We start from the raw sequence: 22,913 nt of genomic DNA, 5'->3' as shown, positions 1-22,913 counted from the left end.
GTTGACCGAAAGGTCGCAGGTTCGAATCCGGGGAGCAGCGTACGCTTCCGCTGTCAGCCCCAGCTTCTGCCAACCTAGCAGTTCAAAAACATGCAAATGTGAGTAGATCAATAGGTACCGCTCCAGTGGGAAGGTAATGGCGCTCCATGCAGTCATGCTGGCCACATGATCTTGGAGCTGTCTACGGACAACGCTGGCTCTTCAGCTTAGAAATGGAGATGAACACCACATCCCAGAGTCAGACATGACTGGACTTAATGTCAGGGGAAAACCTTTACTTTTACCTTTACACTGCTTTGAGTCCCCCCCCAGGGGTGAGAAAAGCCATATAGAAATGCAATAAGTAAATAATAAATAAGTTGTACTGATGGTGAGCAGGATAGGACACTTGTTAAGTCTCATGTAAGAGTGATATCTGTTGAAACCTCGCTTCAAATGACTGGAAGTTAAACTGTTCTTGAGCTCAAGGCTTTTCAATAGAGATTTTGTCAGTTAGGTTGCTGGTAGACTGGACCTTTTTGAATTCCAAAGGCCCAGTTGGAGAAATAATAATTAGGCCTGGGTAACAACGGAAAAATTTGTTTCTAAAATCGATTCATTTTTGGGGTTTTTTGCGTTTCGATATTTAAAAGAATTCCGATTTTTTTTTTAAAAAAAAGTTCAATATTTACGAAATTTTGTAAATGGTAAAAAATTACAAAACAATAACGAAACAATAACGAATCGATTCGTTAATGGCGGACGCGACCGCGCAATACGCTAAAAAACCTCCAAATGGGACAGGGGGAACTTCTGAAGCTTCCCTCTCCCTCTGGTGTTGACTGTTGGTGTGATATTATAATTTTTTTTCAGTAATTAAACAAAAAACAACTATAAAACTTGCCCCAGACATGCGGAAATAATAACGAAATGACCTCAAAGCAATAACGAAACGAACACATAACGAAATACGAAGCATTTACGAAACGAATTGAAAAATTCGTTTCGTTTTTAAGCTGCTCCAGAATAGTTCGTTATCGCTTCGTTAACAAAAAAAATAACGAATTTTTAACGAATTACGAATTAACGAAACGAAACCGCCCAGCCCTAATAATAATGCTTCATTAACTATAATCTTGTGGATTTCCAAGAAGGTTCCACTGAATTCAGTCATATTTTGGAATAAATGTCTACAGAATGAGCATTTATGTTAGATTAGAAGCTGAAGAAATTATTTTTGTGTTAGCTTAATTATTTGTTTGTTTGTTTTTGTCTCTTAATGATTTCCTATCCCATATCCCTCATTTAGAGTACAGCCAAACCAGCAGATTGGAAATACCAGAATGGCCTCTCAACTTCCTGGCTATCTCTAGAATGCACTATTAATGTTAATATACACATCCCATTGCCAACTACATCATCCAGTCACGACCTAGAAAAAAATACAAGGGTAACATTGCAATTCCTATTTATCAATTGGTTTTGTCAACATAATAGTTATACCTAAAATAATATGATGTATATCGGATGGCTTGCTCCTTTTTTTTTTTTCTCTGCTTCTGTTTTGCTATTTCCTGAGTCAGGACACTTTCCAAGTTTTCTCTTTTAAGCCATTTTCCCTGATTTCAAACTTTTCCTCCATCTGCCCTCTTTTTTATATATGGGTGTTTTTTGTAATATACACCTTAAGGGAATAATAAAGTCTTTCATTTGTCTTTTTTGTGCAGCTTTACAAAGTTTGTATTCATAATTTCTGGTTTTAATAGTGATCCTTTTATGTGCTCTTATGAAATAGAAACCAAATGAACAACAAAATTGTAATATAATGATGATGAAGATAGAACAAGTACTCTACATAGCCATTAATACAAAACATATCATGTATAGTAGGAACATGAAGCAGTGACCATGTTCACAGAAAACAATAACCCTAGAATTTCAGATAAACCTACTTTATTAATGTGCATTTCCTCTAGTCGCCTCTTCCCAAAGGGGTGGCATCAGTTACCACAAAGTACTTACATTTCTATCAGAACCAAGAGTTACCATTTGTTAATGAGGCAATGTGTGAAGCCAGGGTTTGAAGTTGGCTTGTGATTCTCAGATCTTATTTGACAACAACAAACCATGCTATGAGGCTACACTTTTTTCATTACTGGCATGCTCCTTGTTATGAAGCCCTCGGACTCCAACAGGAGCTTTTGAACAGTATTCATCAGAATGTTTCTTTGTGAAAGATGAATCAGATTTCTCTGTAATTTTGTCAAACCAGAATAAATGAACATGATCATTGGGAGAATTGCCTTATCTTTAAAGTTTATGTAAGACATGTGATGTCCGTAAGACACCTTTGCAAATGGCTTAATATGTGAGATCCTGTGCCTTTTGTTTTGTAGCCAATATAAAAAGTATGTGTTATATTAAATATCCTTGTTTAAGCAGTACTGAGGTCTTTGGAGAAATGGCAGAATGCAGATGTAAATTGTTATGTTTAGAAGTATCTGGTAAATGAAGAGTCCTCTGAGTTTTTATGAGTTTTCTTAAATAAGGATGTGTTTCATGGTATAGCTTGGATTGGAGGGAATACTCTTGGACTTATAGGAGTAATCTTGATTGGTGAGTTAAATTATTTTTTTCCAACATCCATCCTTTTTTCTTGATTCTGCTTTCAAAGAATGGATTAGCACGATGGGCTAAGCAGATAGAGGAAGCTGTCTTTTTGATCAACAGTCAAGTCAAAGAAGAAGATGCTGATTTGCTGGAAGGGCAAGTAAGTGCTAAACAACATAACAGTGCTAAAGTATGGTATAAGCCTGGTCAACTTCTAGTGTTGCTTTTAAGTTGAAGCGATGAGGATCGCTGACAAAGTACATCTTTCAGAGAAAATGCTGTTGCAGGAAAGATGGCCATCCAGTCTTTAGTCCTGAGATTAAAGGAAGTTTGGAAATAGTTACAACCTCAGTGTAGCAGTTCATAGCCTATAATGTGTTATCAAGTGAATGGGAGAGTTTGATAGCATGCTTGATGTGGAATTATGTAACTGGGAAGTCTGGAAAAGAATTAAAAGCACACACATTTTCATGGCCTGGCAAGTTGTTAGACCCGTTGCAAACCAGCCTCCTTTGGGAGCAAACTGTGTGAGCACGTCCCTGACTGAGAGAGTACGCTGGCAATGCGTACTCTCTCAGAGTACGAGCAAACTGAGAGAGTACGCTGGCAATGCTGCCCTAGCAAAGGAAAAACCACTCTGGCACGGAGAAAGAGGTGGAGAAAGGGGCGGAGAGAGAGGCGCGGGCTCATGACGTCAGGGACGTGCTCGCACAGTTTGCTCCTGCAGGAGGCTAGTTTGCGGCGGCTCTTACAGATTATTGGTATTCCCTTTGGCTCCCTTTTTTTATTACATGTCTGTTCTATCCTAGTTTAACAGCCTAATTTTTAAAGATCTTCACAAACCCTATATACATTTTAGGATACTTGGAGGAGGGTGAAACACATATTTGTATAGTCATGTCATGATGCAAAATCATGATGTTTTCAATATTGACTGATTTGGATTCCAGTTCAGTTTGCTTCCAAATAGAAACCAAGCTCAAGTTTGCCTTCTTAGCAGCCATGCCATTTAATTCTGTGTCTTTAAAAACAAAATGAATCCTCTCTCCACCCTCCATAATTTTTGAGTGCAGGCATCCTGCATCTGTTTGTGGTAGTCATGGCTTTGGCATACAAGCTTAATAAGCTAACTCATATGCAATTATTTATGTGTTTATTGTATACATTTTGCTTGTGCCACTAAAACTTGTGGAATAAAAATACATTGTAGAAACGTATATTGATCAAAGGCATACCAATGTTCGTTGTGCTGACCCTTTTATGCAAACACAGAACTATAGATGACTGGGGGGAGGGCACATAAAATGTTTGTTTATTTGAAAGACTTGGTCCTTCTCTTGAGAATCCACAACAACACAAATGTCTGAAAGGAGATTCTGTTTTAAAATAGAAATCTTTCTCTGTGTTTCCATCATTCCTACAGAAAAAAGCAGGAAGAGGAAATGTGCCATCAGCTATTCAGATCCTTGATGTTAGGGTTGTAACACAATTGGTAAGAAAATTCCCTAGTGTGTTGATGCAAATTTTGGTGTGAGAAGTCCATGTATCAAATATCTCTTCAACTGTGAATCCATGGATTAGCCTTTGGAAATCTGTATCTTTTGGGCTTGTGTAATATGACTTACACAGTGGTTGATAACAATTACCTGTATCAAATTGCTATGGAGGATATTTCTTGTAAGACTGAGATGGAAAGCCATCCCTTTTCCTCCATGTTGATTTCATGGGAAAGTGATTGGATACTGATGAAGAAATGGAAGCTTGGAAAGTCCATAGGGAAGTTTTCTCTCACCCAGTGACTCCATCAAGTAGTTAGAGACCAGTTGTTTCTCTGTGCTGAGTACTATGATATGTTGTGTAAGAAACATGTAAGATAAGATTGCCAATTTCCATCACTGGAAACTATTCAGGTATTCCAGGAGATAGATGAAAAAAATATAAGTATCTCATCATGCTCAGTGACTTACAGTTAACTGGAGACATTGAAAATATTCAGGCTTCCAATTTTGCCTGTCTGTTTTGAATTGCAATGGTCTTGAGCTTGTTAGTATTAACATTTTAATTTCTACTAGTAATGCAGCTGAGGGCATTGTGAATATACTCCCCTTTCTTGGTTCTTGCTCCAAAGTCTAATTATTTTTGATAGCCAGATCTGTCATATTTTGTAATAAGATCAAAGATATCAAATTCCCCTCTTTCAACCATGATTTCCAATGCTTTTTTAAAAAAAAATATGGAGGGTTAAATTAAATATTTGGATCAAGCAACTGCTTTCATATTTAAGGTTTGAAGACTTTACAATACCTGCACAATTACAGCTGAAGTAGTAATAATAATAATTTATTTGTAACCTGCCTCTCCTCACGGCTCATAAAAGGGTAAGGGTAATTGAGAACTGGTTATATGAAAATATAAAGCTAAGGAATTGTTTCTTACTTTTGTGTTCTCTCTTTCAGTCACAAAAGACAAACTCTAGATCTACAGCAACAGTCCAGGTCTGCGGTGGTTCCATAAATCTTAAAGGTGCTTTAAAATGCAAAGCTTACATCCATAATAACAAGCCTAAAGTTAAAGATGCTGTTAAGGTACTGTTTCTGCCCTTTAATCTATTGAAGGGTTTTATCTGCAGGAATCAGCAGTTGATATAGATCATTGCTTTGCACGTGACCCTTAGAATGCTTTTCTGACTTCTGTATGTAAAGTGTCTCACTGGTTCTGACAGAAAGGGATAGTGGGACTAGAGGCTCTCTTCTTTTTTGTCCTCCCCAGCATTTATTTATTTATTTATTATACATAATCAAAGTGAAAATGTGTATGTGGCTGGGGTGCCCACTTCCACAAACAGGCTCCTACCTCCACAAACAACTTTAACCCACAGTGCTGAGGAGCCACCAAAACCCTCCCTGCAGTGACATTTTAGGTTGTACCTGGCATCATGAACATGTAGCCCAAACCCTGCCAATGTCCTCCCCAAACACCACCCAATGAATGCTTTCATTTGGGAACAATTTCATTCTAGATTTTACGTTTTTCCTCCACCGCAGACGTCCCAGTGTTTCTTTCTCTCCCCATTGGCGTGGAATTTGCAAGATCTCACCCGCTGTCTCTCCCTTAATCCTTTCCTACTTTTTTCAACTCTGCCTGCACAACAAACAGAGCAGATCTAATCAACTCAACATACTGGAGGAGTTGGGGGATTGACTCCACATGATGGAAGTTGTAGTTCACCCTGCATGAAGTTGGAGCACTGTGACCCCATTGACAATCGACCTGGACAACATTTGGCACACAGAACCCCCATGACTAAAGAAAAATGCTGGAAAGATTTGGGGGAAATTCACCTTGATTTATAGCCATTGTAGGTACTGGAATTTATAGTTCATCTGCAATCAAAGAGCACTCTGGACCCCACCAACGATGGCCCTGATGTCAGTTTCTGCTGGTATTTTCTAGCGATTAACAGGTACTCACACTCCAGGTGGATTTACTGTAGCTAGCTTTATTACTACTACACATGCGAGAAAGAAAATAACACTACTAATTTCCTCATGTAGCTTCAGTCTCTTTTATAGTGCTCACCCCCCCCCCCTCCAAACCCTTCCCCAGCCTTCTTCAACTCCTGTGAACAATTTCTCCTGATTATCACTTCCTCACAGGACTGCTCTCCTCCTCCAGGTTTGTTTATTAGTGCTGACCTTGCTTTCTTTCAAGCTTTGAATCATGTCCTGACATGATGCCCCCTTAAAAGGAAAAGAAAGCCCAAAACCATAAGAGAGAGAAAAGAAAACAGCATCAACATTGCATGGTAACTAGGTATATAACATTACTGTGGCTTGTCAGGGTACTTTAGATGGAATTTCTTGACCACTCAAGACGCTCTTATGTCAGCATGATTCACCCATTCAGGTTCGGGGAAGCCCTTCCACAAAATTAAATATTGAGGCTCAGGCGTACAGCTTGGGCTTAGGTAACTTGGCTTGCGGGTCTATTTTTATGGCACAATCCGTCTTCCTGTGAGGGGGTAATGTCCCTGCTGGTTTATCACTGAATACATCAAGGAAGTCATGATATGCCTCTAGAATAGTTTTTGTTAGCAAGTATATCTCCTACTCTAATAGTTGCACTAACTACATCCCTCTTCCCTAGTCTGGGTTCTTTATAGGAGGGAGAATATATCCCATCTGAAGAAATCGAAATCCCTCTTGCCCAGTCTACTTGAGGGTTTCTACTTCTTAGCTACGCCATTCCCAGTGTCACTGGATACTGGATTTTTGGAATCCCCACAAATTATAAGATTTCTTAATGGGTTCCGACTCTCATGACCACATAAGTTTTGTACTCCACTGGGGCACCTCCTGCTTTGGACCCATCTAATTATGTAAACACAATGGGGGAGTCCAACTTTTCTACTTTTAACTCCAGCTTCTCTGTCACCACTGGGGGGAATCAGACATCTGGTACACCCACAATTCACCAGGGCTTCCAGAGACACAGTTTTCCTGTTCTCTACATTGGCTAGAACAATCTGTAATAGTATCATTTCACAGTCATTACTCACCAACGGCTCTGTGCCCTGAGAGATCTGGATCTGCAGCTGGGGCTCCCTCACTGCAGATCACTGGAGTTTTCCGCCAGCTGTCCCAACTCTCCATCGTCCTGGGCCGACTCCACTCCAGGACTTCGATCTGCCATCCAGTCGCCCTCCTCTCTGACCACATTCACCCTCTCCCTTCCAGCTCATCGGGATGATGCCTTCTCCTTCCCTTTGTTAGAGCACTCTGATCCACTTCTCCTTGCTGGATTCTTCAGATAATTCCTTGCTTGGTGTCCTTCCATTCCACACACGAAACATCCATAATTTCTTCCTCTCCATTCCTGGCTGCTCATGTGCTGCCTGAAATAGTTTTCTAAGATCTACAGAGACACTCGCTGGAACACCTCAGCAAGCGAGAGTCCAAAAGTGGCAGGCTCAAACCCAGAACCTCAACCAATGGTTGATACCAAATGAGAGACTCCCCCCTGGGCACACAGAGGACTGGGCGACTTGGAAGGCGCTGAACAGACTGCGCTCTGGCACCACAAGATGCAGAGCCAACCTTCAGAAATGGGGCTACAAAGTTGAATCCTCGACATGCGAGTGTGGAGAAGAGCAAACCACTGACCACCTGCTGCAATGCAACCTGAGCCCTGCCATATGCATATGTTTCTTGCAGGAGCACCAGAAGCGCTCCAAGTGGCCAGATACTGGTCAAAGGACATTTAATCAACTACCAAACTCACAAATTCTGTATTTCCTCTGTTTGTTTGCTTTGTTCTGTTAGTAATGTAATATAATAGACTGGTTGCCCTGACACGACAAATAAAATGTGCTGCATGAGAGGATGCCGGAACCCTCCCACACCTGCTCTAGGTGCAGCCGTGTTTCTACCATCTATAAAATCCCTGGCCCGTTGTTTGACTTGCTGTTTTATTCCTTCAACTTTTCCAGCTAACAAAATCCAGGAGTCTAAATCCTCTGGGTCATTATGTTACAGTGCCCATTCTAGAACATCTGATTCTTTAAAGAGATCCACTTTAGTGGCAGCTGACCATTCCGGAATTTTACCTGCCAGCGACTTGAATTTCAATGCATGCTCTACAACTGATTTATTCCTTTGGTTCAATTGCTCAAGCTGGGACTTTGCCCTTCTCTTTCCCCGTGTAACTTCAGTCCCTTTTATAGTCCTCATCCCTTCTCCCTTTCCAAACCCTTCCCCAGCCTTCTTCAACTCTTGTGAACGATTTCTCCCAGTTATCACTTCCATACAGGACTGCTCTCCTCCTCTGTTTGTTTGCTAAAGCTGACCTTGCTTCAGGGGCAGGAGTCAAATTCTTGTTCTTTTAAGCTTTAAATCATGTCATGACACCTGGACATACCATAGCAGACAGAACCCCCATTGCCAACAAAAATACAGGAAAGCTTTGGGGGAAATTCACTTTGATTTATAGGAATTATAGTTCACCTATATCCAGAGAGCACTGTGAATGCAAACAACGATGTATCTGCACCAAATTTGGCATGCATACAGGACCCGATATGCCAAAATTTGAATACTGGTGGGTTTGGGATGGAATTGACCTTCACATTTGTTAGTTCACCTGCAATCAAAGAGCACTTCCAAACCCCACTGGTGATGGACCTGTTCCTAACTTGGCACACAGAACTCCCATGACCAACTGAACATACTGGAGGGATTAGACAGGTCTGACCCACCATGGTGGGAGCTGTAATTCTTCCTGCAGCTGGAGAGCATACTGAACCCCATTGATGATGCATCTAGAGCAGTGGTTCTCAACCTTGGGTCCCCAGATGTTTTTGGCCTACAACTCCCAGAAATCCCAGCCAGTTTACCAGCTGTTAGGATTTCTGGGAGTTGAAGGCCAAAAATATCTGGGGACTCCAGGTTGAGAACCACTGATCTAGAGCAAACTTGCCCAGCATGACAAACTTTTAAGTATTGATTGAGTTTCAGGGGATTAGTCTCAAATAAAATAAATATAAGTTCCAATCACACATAAAAAGCGTTCAACAGCTTTGCTCTTGTTAACTCCCCACACCATGCATTCAATCATATACACAAAGGCCACATAACAATCATAACAAAGAGAATTTATTTCCTCCATCTTCCTCCGGAGCCAGGGTTGCACTTTCTGGTTCTTTCACTTATATTAAGCTTCTTAAGCCGTCTCTTATGCTTAAGGTAAGTCTTTATGTAGCTCTTCTTTCCACACCATTGTTCATTTAAGTATGGAAATTTTAGCATTTTTTATATCTATTCTGGCTGTGACTTAGGATATTTTTTATGAATGTTATACTCTTTTGATATTGTTCTGTTCCTGACTTTTCAGGCTTTGAAGCGAGACATAATAAACACTTTCTCTGATCGGTGTGAAATATTGTTTGAAGATCTGCTCATGAATGAAACAACAGGAAAGAAAAGTAAGAGAAAAGAGAACATGATTGTGCAGCTAATGTTTCTAAAATTAGTGTAGCCTGGAACCATCTCAGTTTTCTAAAATGAATTCCTTGTGATAAATGTTTGAATGTGTTCATTGGATAGTGAAAACAAAAGTTAGTCATAAAGCATCATGTGTCTGAGATAGTATGACAAGATTATTCAGGGCAGTATCCAGTGGCATGCATCATATCACCTCCTACAGCCTACCACGCACCTTAATCTAGTCCAATAGTCTAAGAAAACCCTGGAGAAGATATTTTACACTATAGATACCCAATTTCCATAGGTTATTGCAGTGCTATAATAGGCCTTGTGAGAGATCCTATCCACACTGCAGACCTCTTCCTTAACAATCTTTTCCAGAACCTTGCCTGGTATTGAAGTGAGGCTGACCAGATGGTAATTGTTTGGGTCGCCTGTTTTTCCCTTCTTGAAGATTGGGACCACATTTGCCCTCCTCCAATCTGCTGGGATTCTCCCCTTCACCAAGATGATTGCCAATGGTTCCGAGAAGACTTCTGCTAGTACCATCAATACCCTTGGGTGTAGTTGATATGGGACTTGAACTCGTTTAGAGCGTCCAGGTATTCCTGGATGACTTCTTACCCAATTTGGGGTTGGATGGGGTTGAAGGCTTCATCAAGTTCTTCATCTTGGCTTGTAGGTCTGTAGTAGACACATACAACAAGATCTTTTTGAGTCCCAGTTCCCTTGATTCTTATCCAGATGCTTTCAAGCTGGTTTCCCGGATTGCAGTCTTTCATCTGCCCTGCAGTGTAACAGTTTTTGACATATAAGGCTACTCTGCCTCCTCTCCCCTTTGTTCGGTTTCTGTGAAAGAGGTTATAGCCCTCGATGTCTACATCCCAGCGATAGGAGTCATCCCACCAGGTTTCAGTGATGCCGATGACATCATAATTGTTGCTCCTTTCCTGTAGTTTGAAGCCATTATTCTGTGTCTTAGTCTCCGGGGCAGCAGAAAACAAGCTTGCTCCCTCCTCCCTATGACTTCCCCTCACATATTTATACATGGCTATCATGTCTCCTCTCAGCCTTCTCTTCTGCAGGCTAAACAGACCCAGCTCTTTCAGCTGCTCTTCATAGGGCTTGTTCTCCAAATGATGCAATATTTGCATTCTTCTTTGGCTTTGGGGCTTCTTTCTCAGTTCACAGATCAAATACATATATCACCATTTGATACTTTAAAATTTCATATTGTCTGCTTACTTTATGTGTGCTTGCTATATCAGAACAATAAATGCTGTTGCCTGGCTGTAACTTGCATTTTTGTTCCTTTAGGTGGCATATGCTATCTGTAGATGTGAAGAGGTTAACATGGTGTTAGCTATGTTTCTTGCAGAAGCTCATACTATTTGTTCTGGAATACTTTCCTCTTCCTTTCAACATTTTATTCCCCTCAAGGCTTTGTACCCCTATTTTAGGGAAAAGAGCTTTTGTTCCATATTTTTCAGTTTAACCATTATCAAAAGAGTGTTTGTCTGGTGGAGCAAAAACAACAAACTGACCACTGATGGCTTACAGATAACCACATAACATAAGCATTTATAGATTGCAGTCATGTTCATCAGAAATATTACGATGTTTTAGTTGCTTAGAAAAACTAATATATAAATCCAGGTGTGTTTTAGTTTGTCTCACCTTGTTTTCTCCTTCTATTGTTTTTCTTTTTAGAGGTTGCTTAGAAGCATCTTTATATAATTATGATAGCCAATCCCACTCCTTCCAAGACGTTTCTCCTCTTCCTAAACATTACTTGGCCAGCTGGTAAGCTGGCTGGGATTTTTTGTAGTTGAAGTCCAAAACACCTGGAGGCCCAAAGGGTGGGAACCATTGATTCAGTCCAACCAATGTGGCACTATCACAAGTCTCTATGCCCAGAAAATTCCTCGACTAGATATGATATTGGTGCTATCTCTGTATAGAAATTGTGCATGTGTTTTGTTAGTGTCCACCTTGTAATCAACATTTCTAACATGTGGTGCCTCAGCACCTGATTCAAGGGTTTCTTGAACAAAAACCTTGAAAATTTAATAGCTATAAACCTAGAGATTAATTGCATTGAGTGCATGTAAATTTTCCTGGGGAAATTTACAGTGGTTTCAGTCCAGTTCATCATTGTTCATGGAGCCCCCAGTGACACAGTGGGTTAAACCTTTGTGCCGATAGGACTGAAGACCGACAGGTTGGAGGTTGGAATCTGGGGAGAGCACTGATGAGCTCCCTCTGTCAGCTCCAGCTCCCCATGCAGGGACATGGGAGAAGCCTCTCACAAGGATGGTAATGCATCAAAACATCTGGGCATCCTTTGGGCAACGTCCTTGCAGATGGCCAATTCTCTCCCATCAGAAGCAACTTGCAGATTCTCAAGTCGCTCCTGACACGAATAAAAATCATTGTTCATGTTCTACTGTGTGCATGTGATCATACTGTTCTTAATAAAATCTTCTTTGTTCCCTCTTATTTTATTTTTCTTTCTTTCTTGCTAGATTCAGAAAGAGTATATCATACCTTGCCCTGCCGAGTGTTTGCTCCCATTGCTGGCTCAAATGTTTTGTTTTGTGATTATAAGTTTGGTGATGAAACAGCCAGGGAAATCCAAGAGCGTTTTCTCGAGATGCTGGATCAAGCTGTTCAAACAGAGGATTTGTGTACAGCTGAGGAGATAAATATGGGTAAATATAGCTGCGAGGTTAAGAGCTGGATTATTCTCTTCCGGGACTTGCTAAGAAGCTAAACCTGAAATACAAGTCCATCTTATTTGTGACTTGTATATGTGAAACGTATGCTACCTTCAAACTTGAACCTGACTTGGTTTTCACATTGGTGGAAGCTTTTAGATGCCAAGGAGTTTCAAACACATGGCATGATGTTCTTTGTCTTTTGCTTTTGTATAGTATGCCAACTTCTCACATATTGCTTTTTTCGTTTTCAAATATATACAGAATCCTCATCATGTAATATTTGAATGGAAAGAGCATCCAAGGGCTGAAATCAGCCAGATTTCATAAATCAAGCAATAAGGCCTAAGGGTATGTGGAAAGATGGTGCAACTGTAGGTCAAGACAAATCATCTAAATAAATGTTATGGAATATAAGTATTCCATTACATTTAAGTAAGTTAACTTTGTAAAGCGTGCCTGATATTCTTGTATATGATTCCAGTGATTTCTACTCAGTGATCAAAAGACTAGAACTAGTTTATATATCACAATGGTTTTGGTTCTTACTTGCTCTTTTAACTCTGACCAAGGAATTAACTGGACATGAAACCAGAATCCTAACATTTGTTTCTGAAAGTTTCCTTATGCTGTGGCCCTGATTCCAATCATAGCTTTTACACAAATATACTAATGGGGTGCTTGAGCCAGAAGAAATGTCTTGTCATCTCTGCTGCAAGTAATAGGGATCTGTCTGAAAAGTTTGAGATTGAATTGAAAGAAGTCATCAGTAAGTTAGTAATTAAAAAAGAAATCCTAACTGCAGTATTATGCATAATTTGCATAATCTATTTTCATATGCTTCTCAGGCATAAACAAGTAAGATTTGCATTAGCAGTTGGCTCTAGTAAATCCCAGCATCCAACATCAAGGGGTTAAATCCACTGAGTAGATAAACACAAATAAGATTTCAGCAAAGATAATCTCTTCCCCTGATTATTCATTATTATCTAGTTGAAGATCTAGTGTGTGAGCTATCTAGTATATGTCTGCTATTTAAGTAGCATGTGATGTTGTAGTTAAGTTGATATGTGTGTGTTGTATACTATGTTCCCCTAAAATAATCCAGATTTTGGCAATTGCAAAATTTTAGAAAGAGAAATAGATTTTGAAAGTCAGCTTATATATCATAATCTGCAATTATAGTCTAAGAAGAGTTCTGTGAATAAATGCTTCATCATAAAAGAGCAGGACAGAGTTGGAAGAGGCCTCATGGGCTATCCAGTGCAATCCCCCACCAAGAAGCAGGAAAATTGCATCAAAGCACCCCCAACAGATGGCCATCCAACCTCTGTTTAAAAGCCTCCAAAGAAGGAGCCTCCACCACACTCTGGGGCAGAGAGTTCCACTGCTGAACAGCTCTCACAGTCAGGAAGTTCTTCCTAATGTTCAGATGGAATCTCCTTTCTTGTAGTTGAAGCGATTGTTCCGCGTCCTAGTCTCCAGGGCAGCAGAAAACTAACTTGCTCCCTCCTCCCTATGACTTCTCACATACTTATACATGGCTATCATGTCTCCTCTCAGCCTTCTCTTCTTCAGACTAAACATGCCCAGCTCTTTAAGCCGCTCCTCATATGGCTTGTTCTCTAGACCCTTGATCATTTTAGTTGCCCTCTTCTGGACATTCCAGCTTGTCAACATTTCCCTTCAATTGTGATGCCCAGAATTGAACACAGTATTCCAGGTGTGGTCTAACCAAGGCAGAATAGAGGGATAGCATGACTTCCCTGGATCTAGACACTATACTCCTATTGATGCAGGCCAAAATCCCATTGGCTTTTTTTGCTGCCGCATCACATTGTTGGCTCATGTTTAACTTGTTGTCCACGAGGACTCCAGGATCTTTTTCACACGTACTACTCTCAAGCCATTTCATTCATTCTTCTGCCTAAGTGGAGTATCTTGCATTTGTCACCATTGAACTTCATTTTGTTAGTTTTGGCCCATCACTCAAATCTGTTAAGATAGTTTTGAATTCTGCTCCTGCCTTCTGGAGTATTGGCTATCCCTCCCAATGATCATCTGCAAACTTGATGATCATGCCGTCTAACCCTGCATCTAAGTCATTAATAAAGATGTTGAACAGGACCGATCCAAGGACAGAACCCTGCGGCACTCCGCTCGCCACTTCTTTCCAGGGTGAAGAGGAAGCATTGGTGAGCACCCTCTGGGTTTGTTCGCTTAACCAATTACAGATTCACCTAACTGTAGTTTTGCCAAGACCATATTTGACTAGCTTGTTTGCCAGAAAGTCATTGGGACCTTGTCGAAGGCCTTACTGAAGTCCAGATATGATACATCCATGGCATTCCCCATATCTACCCACCTTGAAACCCTATCGAAAAAAGAGATCAGATTAGTCTGGCGTGACTTGTTTTTGAAAATCCATGTTGACTATTAGTGTTGGCCGCATTTGTTTCTAAGTGTTTGCAGACCTCTGCCTTAACAATCTTTTCAAGAATCTTGCCTGGTATTGATGTGAGGCTGACGTCAATACAAGGCATATTGTTTGGGTCGTCTGTTTTTACCTTCTTGAAGATTGAGACCACATTTGCCCTCCTCCAATCTGCTGGGACTTCTCCTGTTCTCCGATAACTCTCAAAGATGATTGCCAGTGGTTCCGGAATGACTTCCGCTAGTTCCTTCAATACTCTTGAGTGTAGTTGATCTGGGACTTGAACTTGTTTAGAGCGTTCAGGTATTCCTGGATGACTTGTTACCCAATTTAGGGGTGGATGTCCTCAAATCCCTCATCCACTCCATTTTGCTGAGGTTGAGGATGACTTTCTTTTTGTAAGAAAATGGAGGCAAAGAAGGCATTAAGTAGTTCTGCCTTCTCTCTATTCCCTGTCAGCATTGCCTCACCTTCTCCTCGCAGAGGCCCTATCACCTCCTTGTTCATCCTTTTTCTACTGACATGAGAAAAGAAGCCCTTTTTATTGTTTTTAATGTCCCTGGCAAGCCTGAGCTCGTTTTGTGCTTTAGCCTTGTGAACCTTTTCCCTACAGGAGTTGATTATTTGTTTGAATTCTTCTTTGGTGATTTCTCCCTCTTTCCACTTCTTGTACGTGTCTCTTTTGAGTCTTAGCACAGTTAAAAGTTTTTTGGACACCCATTCTGGCTTCTTTGCACTTGTTCTATTTTTTCTCTTTGTTGGCACTGTTTGCAATAACACCTTGAGTATTTCACTGTTGAAAAACTCCCGTCCGTCCGTTAACTCCCGTCTTTTAGTATCTGTGTCCACAGAATGCTGCTCAGTATTTCCTTCCTTTTTCAGAAGTCAGCTCTCCTAAAGTCCAGAATTGGGTTGACTTGTCTTAGTTTCGGCCTTCCTTTGTACCTCAAACTGCAGGACCACATGGTCACTTGCCCCTAAGGATCCGACTACTTCAACTGCATCAATCAGGTCCTCCGCGTTTGTTAGGATGAGATCAAGAGTAGCCGATCCCCTTGTTGCCTCTTCTACCTTCTGGACCATAAATTGTCTGCAAGGTAAGTGAGGAATTTGTTGGACATTGTATTCTTGGCCAAGTTTGTTTTTCAGCAAATATCGGAATAGTTGAAATCACCCATGACCACTATATCTCTTCTTTGTGCCTGTTTGGCCAACTGTTGGCAGAAGATTTCATCAAGTTCTTCATCCTAGCCTGGAGGTAGACGCCTATATGAGATATTTTTGAGTTCCAGTTCCCTTGATTCTTATCCAGATGCTTCCAAGCTGGTTTCCCGGATTGCAATCTTGCATCTCTTCTGCAGCGCAACAGTTTTTGACATATAAGGCTACTCCGCCTCCTCTCCCCTTTGTTCGGTTTCTGTGAAAGAGATTATAGCCCTCGATGTCTACATTCCAGTGATAGGAGTCATCCCACCAGGTTTCAGTGATGCCAATGACATCATAATTGTTGTATTGTGCTAAAAGTTAGTGTTCATATTGTTTATTTCCCATGCTCTGTGCATTAGTGTAAAGACATGTGAGCTGTTGGAATCTTCTTTCCTATAGTTTGAAGTCATTGTTCCGCATCTTAATCTCCAGGGGAGCAGAAAACAAGCTTGCTCCCTCCTCCCTATGACTTTCCCTCACATATTTATACATGAATCTTCTCAGCCTTCTCTTCTGCAGGCTGAACAGGCCCATCTGTGTCCATTTGAGAGTGGATAACGGGACAGATTGGAGATTCTACTTGTGTACCAACTACCCCTCTGCACAACAGATTCCCTACCTGAGCTAGCAGGGGTGGTCTCAGGCCTGGCTTTGGAGTCTCAGTGGCTCATAGTTCTGGGGGACTTCAACATCCATGCCGAGTCCATTCTGACAGGAGTGACTTCATGGCCACCATGACAACTATGGAGCTGTCCCAAGTAATATCTGAGCCCACTCATGAAGCTGGACACACCTTGGTCCTGGTTTTCAAGGCGGATGGGGGAAATGTTGTGGAGGAACTCAAAATTGTTCTGTTTTCATGGACCGACCATCACCTGATCAGTTTTAGACTAACTGTGACTTCTAACCTCTGCAGTGGTGGAGGACCCATTAAGATGCTCTGCCCCAGGAGACTTATGGATCCAGATGTATTTCTGATGTCTCTTGGGAATTTTCCTGTTGTGACAGTAGACAATTCTGTCAATGCCCTTGTCAATCTCTACAACTTAGAGGTGGCTAGAGTGATAGACACAATCGCCCCGCAATGGCCCCTCTTGCTTTGCAGAGCCAACTCAAATGAAGCAGGCAAGACCTTATATACATGATAGTGTAGAATGAAGAAAAAGAATTTTTCTGATACTTGGAGAAACAGCTCCTTTAAGCATAAGATGAATTAAATTACTAATTTATGCACTTCTCATTATCGTGCCTGAAATAGTGGGAAGCATGCAAAAGATATTGGCTGGTGATTTAAAGAGCCTTTCCAAAGCCTGGCTGAATCACATGCTTCAAATCTGTACTCATTATTTCTGACTGGGTGGACAGAAGCACTTGAAGGAGGTTCCCTGTTATCTCGTAATAATTGACTACAGATAATAATGTGGATTTATTTCTTAGGCAAAGAAAGGGTGCTTCTGAGAGAGAACCTCCACATTCCAGATGGGAAATCTTTGTATTTCACCACCCTCATTTCATATGAACAAACAGCAATGTTTGTAAAAATGATGTTTTCTCTTAAATATTTGTGAGAGACTAACATTTAGCAGAAATCTGGCATTTGTTGCCACCTAAATAATTGTATTGTGAATCCAGGCACTGTTTCCCGAGCCTCTAGCTCCCCAGTAGTTAAATGCACGACAAGTATATGCCATGTCATAATCAGTTCTTAAAGTAGGTACACACCAGATCTGGATTCAAAAAAGTGAAAAGTAATGTTCTCCTTGAAGAGAGAAAATGGGATTATATACCTTTCTCCACAGAGCAAAGAGAGGCTTGGGAGTTAGTTCTCTGTCCCGATGTCCTGTAGGCCATGTCCAAGGATCTGTACCCAGGACACAACATAAGAGTTATACATGTGAGACTTTGCTGTAGCTCTTGTTCGCCATCCCTAGGACTCACCATTCTGCTACAGTGCCCCCTCCACTGTTTATTCCATTGCAGGCAGAAGATATGAAACAATTGATCTGTTGCTAGAACTAGTGGCAAACTGAGGGTCTTCCATGCTGAGTCCTCTGGGAGTCTAGGCAGGTTATATGCTAATAGGGTTCTTGTGACTTGTAGTTGTTTTGTCTCTTATTATTCCACTTAGGGAGCCCCCAAGTGTTCAATAAATCACTAGTACATTTTGTCCTGTATTTTATTTGTTGCAATAGAATTCAGTTTGTGCCTTGGAGCTCCTCTTTAATGGCTGTGATATACAAATAAAGCCCATGTGCTATATATATATATATATCTGTAGTCAGCCCAGTTAGTTTTCCTTGGTATGATCACTAAAACAGCAAAAGAATCTTGACCAGTGTTGTTGTGAGCTTTTCAGGCTGTATGGCCATCTTCCAGAAGCATTCTCTCCTGACGTTTCGTTTGCATCTATGGCAAGCATCCTCAGAGGTTGTGAGATACTCTAAGGATGCCTGCCGAAGATGCAAGAGAAATGTCAAGAGATAATGCTTCTGGAACATGGCCATAAAGCCCAAAAATTTTACAACAAACCCAGTGATTCCGGCAATAAAAACCATCAACAATACATTAATCTTGACCAAGATTGGTGAGATGGGGCAAGAAGGAGGAAAACTCAGAATGGTTCATGGGTGTAGGTAAAAGCACAACTATTTATCATTTTCTCCATGCAGTTGAAGTAAGTCCAACAAAGGAATACAGCGATGATGATGTGCAACAAAAACAGTTGACCAAAGAAGTGCTTCTCCTGAAACTTCATCAGAATATAGGTATGTAGGCTTCAGCGATTGTCAGTGCACTTTTGGTGTTAGTCAGGGTTGGTAGGATTAACAAGCTGACTGGATTTGGGTTTTGTAGAAAAGGTACAGTGGTGCCCTTTGATGAGACCCTTTTCTTCATGGTTCATCCAGAAAAATAACTCATATACATCTCCAGGTGCAGGAATGATCCATTGGAAGGACCAGATGCAGAAATGAGAACACGTGCAAATTAAAATCTGTGCCTTCTCTTGGGAGCATATTGCCTTCTCTAGTGAGCATTATCTCAGAGACACATCTGGTTGAGTCTGAATCAGGAAAGCTTGCTGCCATTGTGCATTTAGAATAAAGAAGTGAGGATTGGGAAAATATGTAAAGACTCTTATAAACAACAAAACTTTGATCTCTCTTGTCAGTGTAAACCAATATTTAATTTGTTATATTGAATGCAGGAGGAAGACATATAACTACTGGTTTTTAACGTAGGCTATAGCACAATTTAGAGGCTTATGTGCTGGCCTGGACATTTTTTTAAATCATAGTGTTGGAAGAGCATCTCTGGGCTCAATGCTAAAGCATCCCAGCAGGTGGCTGTTAGTCTCTCTTTTTAAAGCTGAGGCAATTCCAGAGAAAATTAGGAAACAGTTGAGTAAGATCTCAGTCCTATACCCATTTATCTGGAAAGAAGCCGAACTGAAACCTGTGAGAGCCTGAGAACCATCAGATGGCCTTGGCTCCCTTACAATGTCATGGTGCTTTATTAGCCATTTTAGTCTTGTTTCTCAAAGATGTTCAGATTTTCTCTGCTATGCAAATCTAAAGAAGACAATGCCATGTGATGTCAGGATCCTCTCAAAAGGGCCTGTGCCAGAGCAGAGATAACTCTGATGTCCTAAGATCACTGCAAGGAGATCAGCCGTGCCCTTATTCTGGGACCTTTCTGACATCGGCCTGTGAGCCACAAGGCTTATGGGGAAGCTCATAGGATTAGGCCATTGAATAGCGAATCGGTGATGTAACAGCAGTCAGAATTCTATCAGTTTTGTGTGGCTAAAACAATGCATCAGTTTTCAGAAGCTGGAAAGACATAGAACTGTCTTGCAAACAAATGGAGAAAAATACTGGGCTTGATCTACCTGTCTGAATTCTAGCCTTAGAGCAGCATTTAAATGGACTTTCAGTAGTGATCAGAATAAATGGAAATCACAATTGAAATGTGAATTTGTAATGTAATATAAATGTACTACTGAAATATACATCTGGGCTTCTTCTTCATTTGCTACATTTCTACCTATATGATGTCTTTTTGATTATGAACATTTTGTGGGTGTGTTTGATAACCTTTGATGCCTGAAAGTACAATTACTCTTTCTGAGTGGAGTAGGGTAGGTGAACTATCTATGTGAATCTTGTAGAGAAGACATGATTGTAAAGGCTCAGGGTGAAACTTAACAGTGGAAAACTATTACAGTGGGAAAAAAATATTTAATCAGATACCAATTGTACAAGTTCTCCCACTTAAAAAGATGAGTGAGTCCTGTAATTAGCGTCATAGGTAGACCTCAACTATGAGAGATAATATGAGAAAACACATCCAAAAAATCATATTGTCTTATTTTTAACTAATTTATTTGCAAATTAAAGTGGAAAATAAGTATTTTGTCTGTAGTAAAAGTTCATCTCAGTACTTTGTTATATATCCTTTATTGGCAATGACAGAGGTCAAACGTTTTCTGTAAGTCCTCACAAGGTTGGCACACACTGTTGCTGGTATGTCGGCCCATTCCTCCATGCAGATCTCCTCAAGAGCAGAGATGTTTTGGGGCTGTCGCTGGGCAACACGGACTTTCAACTCCCTCCAAAGGTTTTCTATAGGGTTGAGATCTGGAGACTGGCTAGGTCACTCCAGGACCTTGAAATGCTTCTTACGAAGCCACTCCTTTGTTGTCCTGGCAGTGTGCTTAGGATCATTATCATGCTGAAAGATCCAGCCATGTTTCATCTTCAGTGCCTTGCTGATGGAAGGAGGTTTGCACTCAAAATCTCAACTCAGCATTCTTTCTCCTCCAAACACAACGAGTTGTGTTTCTGCCGAACAGTTCTACTTTGGTTTCATCTGACCACATGACATTCTCCCAATACTCTTCTGGATCATTCAAATGCTCTCTAGCAAACTTCAGTCGGCCCCGGACATTTACTGGCTTAAGCAGGGCGACACATATGGCACTGCAGGATCTGAGTCCCTGGCGGTGTAGTGTGCTACTGATGGTAGCCTTTGTTACGTTGGTCTCAGCTCTCTGCAGATCATTCATTAGGTTCCCCCATGTGGTTCTGGGATTTTTGCTCACCATTCTTGTGATCATTTTGACCCCACAGGGTGAGATCTTGCGTGGAGCCCCAAATCAAGGGAGATTGTCAGTGGTCTTGTATCTCTTCCATTTTCTAATTATTACTCCCACAGTTGATTTTTTTCACACCAAGCTGCTTGCCTATTGCAGATTCAGACTTCCCAGTCTGATGTAGGGCGACAAATTTGTTTCTGGTGTTCTTCGACAGCTCTTTGGCCTTCACCATACTGTAGTTTGGAGTGTGATTGCTTGAGGTTGTCTTTTATACTGAGAACAAATTAAAATAGGTGCCATTACTACAGGTAATGAGTGGAGGACAGAGGAGCCTCTTAAAGAAGTTGTTACAGGTCTGTGAGACCCAGAAATCTTGCTTGTTTGTAGATGACCAAATACTTATGTGGTTTTCTAGATGTGTTTTCTCATGTTGTCTCTCATAGTTGAGGTCTACCTAGGATGTCAATTACAGGCCTCTCTCATCTTTTTAAGTGGGAGAACTTGTACAATTTGGATCTGACTAAATACTATTTTTCCCACTGTATATGTGTTGTCACATGTATGCCAAGATCAGTATTAAAACAACTGGGGCAGCAAGAATTCTCTTGCCCTATCCTTGGGCCTATGTTGCCTTCCCTGTTCTACATAAGGCATAGCTGATGTATTTGTGTGGTTGTTCTCTTTAGAATCATAGAATCATAGAGCTGGAAGAGACCTCATAGGCCATCCAGTCCAACCCCCTGCCAAGAAGCAGGAATATTGCTTCTTGGCAGGGGAGTGCTTTGAATACAGATGGGGTGCTTTGAATGCAAAATGATATTGTTCTGCCTTAAGTTTGTCCTATTCTGTGTTTGAAAGAAAAGGGGGGGGGGGATACAACCAAACAACATCAAAATAGCCATTTAGACCTCTTACTATATATATTTCTGGTGTTTCCAGTGTATTTCAAGGATTCTGATTGGATTCATTTATTTTCCATTCTTGCTATGAAAATCACATTTTTGTTCATATCTTGAATTTATGCTCCCTTTGTCATTTTTAGGACTGGTGATAGCAGTGGCTGTTGCAATCTCTGCGGCTGTGTTCTCTTTCAACTACTTCAGTGACTAAACTTCTTCTCATAAGACCCCCTCTTGGGCAATGTCTGCTGTCATAGACTTCCTCAAATCATGCATGCTTCTGGAAGCAAATACACTAACAGTGTAATGTGTCACCTAACAATGCCAGTTAACTGTTCAAAATATTACTAGCTTTAGCTGTCTCCTGTTTCTGCATGCAAATATGTAGGTGGTATAATTTCTAACTAGAGGATAGAATATGTAAACCACTGAACAGAATCAACTGTCAAATAATACTTGTGACATACTACTACTTTTCCTGGAAGAATTTGTTAAATGTCTACTTAAGGTTTCCTTATTAAATAAAAGGACCATTGATAAAGTTTTTACTAGTGTTTTTCAAGAGGTACTGAAGTTATGTGAGGTGAGGTTGACTTTCCTTTTCAATTTACTCAGTACTAGGTGCCTTCTTTATAGTCTGTGGTAACAACTTGGCCTGAATTTATTTAATAAATCTGAGGATATTTTGACCATCCCATTTTCCTTTGTGAGTGGTATGTATCGATTTCCAATCTACATTCATATTTCAAAGGTCAATAGTTAGCCCAGTCCTTTACCTAAAAATGCTGATAGTGGGATAAGAAAAGGCAAGTCTGACCCTGCTTGCTTTGTAAATACTCTTTTCTCTTTCTGCTCCCACCTTTATGAATCATAGCTGCTGGAAAGATGGCCAGAGGCAATTTATTACCTCAATAGTCATTCCTGCTATTAGGGCCCTGTACAATGCCCTAAACCACATAGATTACCATCCCCAACAATGTTATTCTTGCGTTA

At 40.7% G+C, this 22,913-nt stretch overlaps 1 protein-coding gene across 2 annotated transcripts in view; it reads left to right on the top strand.

The window, feature by feature from the left end:
• The window catches only part of ODR4 (odr-4 GPCR localization factor homolog), a 39,195-nt gene extending 16,583 nt beyond the window's left edge, over positions 1-22,612 (top strand). For both annotated transcript variants that reach the window (XM_060774515.2, XM_060774514.2), the window contains exons 7-14: positions 1,289-1,429; positions 2,654-2,749; positions 4,013-4,081; positions 5,046-5,174; positions 9,478-9,568; positions 12,095-12,280; positions 18,596-18,691; positions 22,064-22,612. In XM_060774515.2, coding sequence (XP_060630498.1) covers positions 1,289-1,429; positions 2,654-2,749; positions 4,013-4,081; positions 5,046-5,174; positions 9,478-9,568; positions 12,095-12,280; positions 18,596-18,691; positions 22,064-22,131 — 876 coding nt within the window. In that variant the 3' untranslated portion in view covers positions 22,132-22,612. The remainder of the gene's footprint in view (positions 1-1,288; positions 1,430-2,653; positions 2,750-4,012; positions 4,082-5,045; positions 5,175-9,477; positions 9,569-12,094; positions 12,281-18,595; positions 18,692-22,063) is intronic.
• Positions 22,613-22,913: the final 301 nt, after the last annotated feature.

Source organism: Anolis sagrei, chromosome 4 (assembly GCF_037176765.1).
Source record: "Anolis sagrei isolate rAnoSag1 chromosome 4, rAnoSag1.mat, whole genome shotgun sequence".
Classification (NCBI taxonomy): domain Eukaryota; kingdom Metazoa; phylum Chordata; class Lepidosauria; order Squamata; family Dactyloidae; genus Anolis; species Anolis sagrei.
The sequence above is the reverse complement of the archived record's forward strand: the minus strand, read 5'-3'. Positions and strand labels throughout refer to the sequence as shown.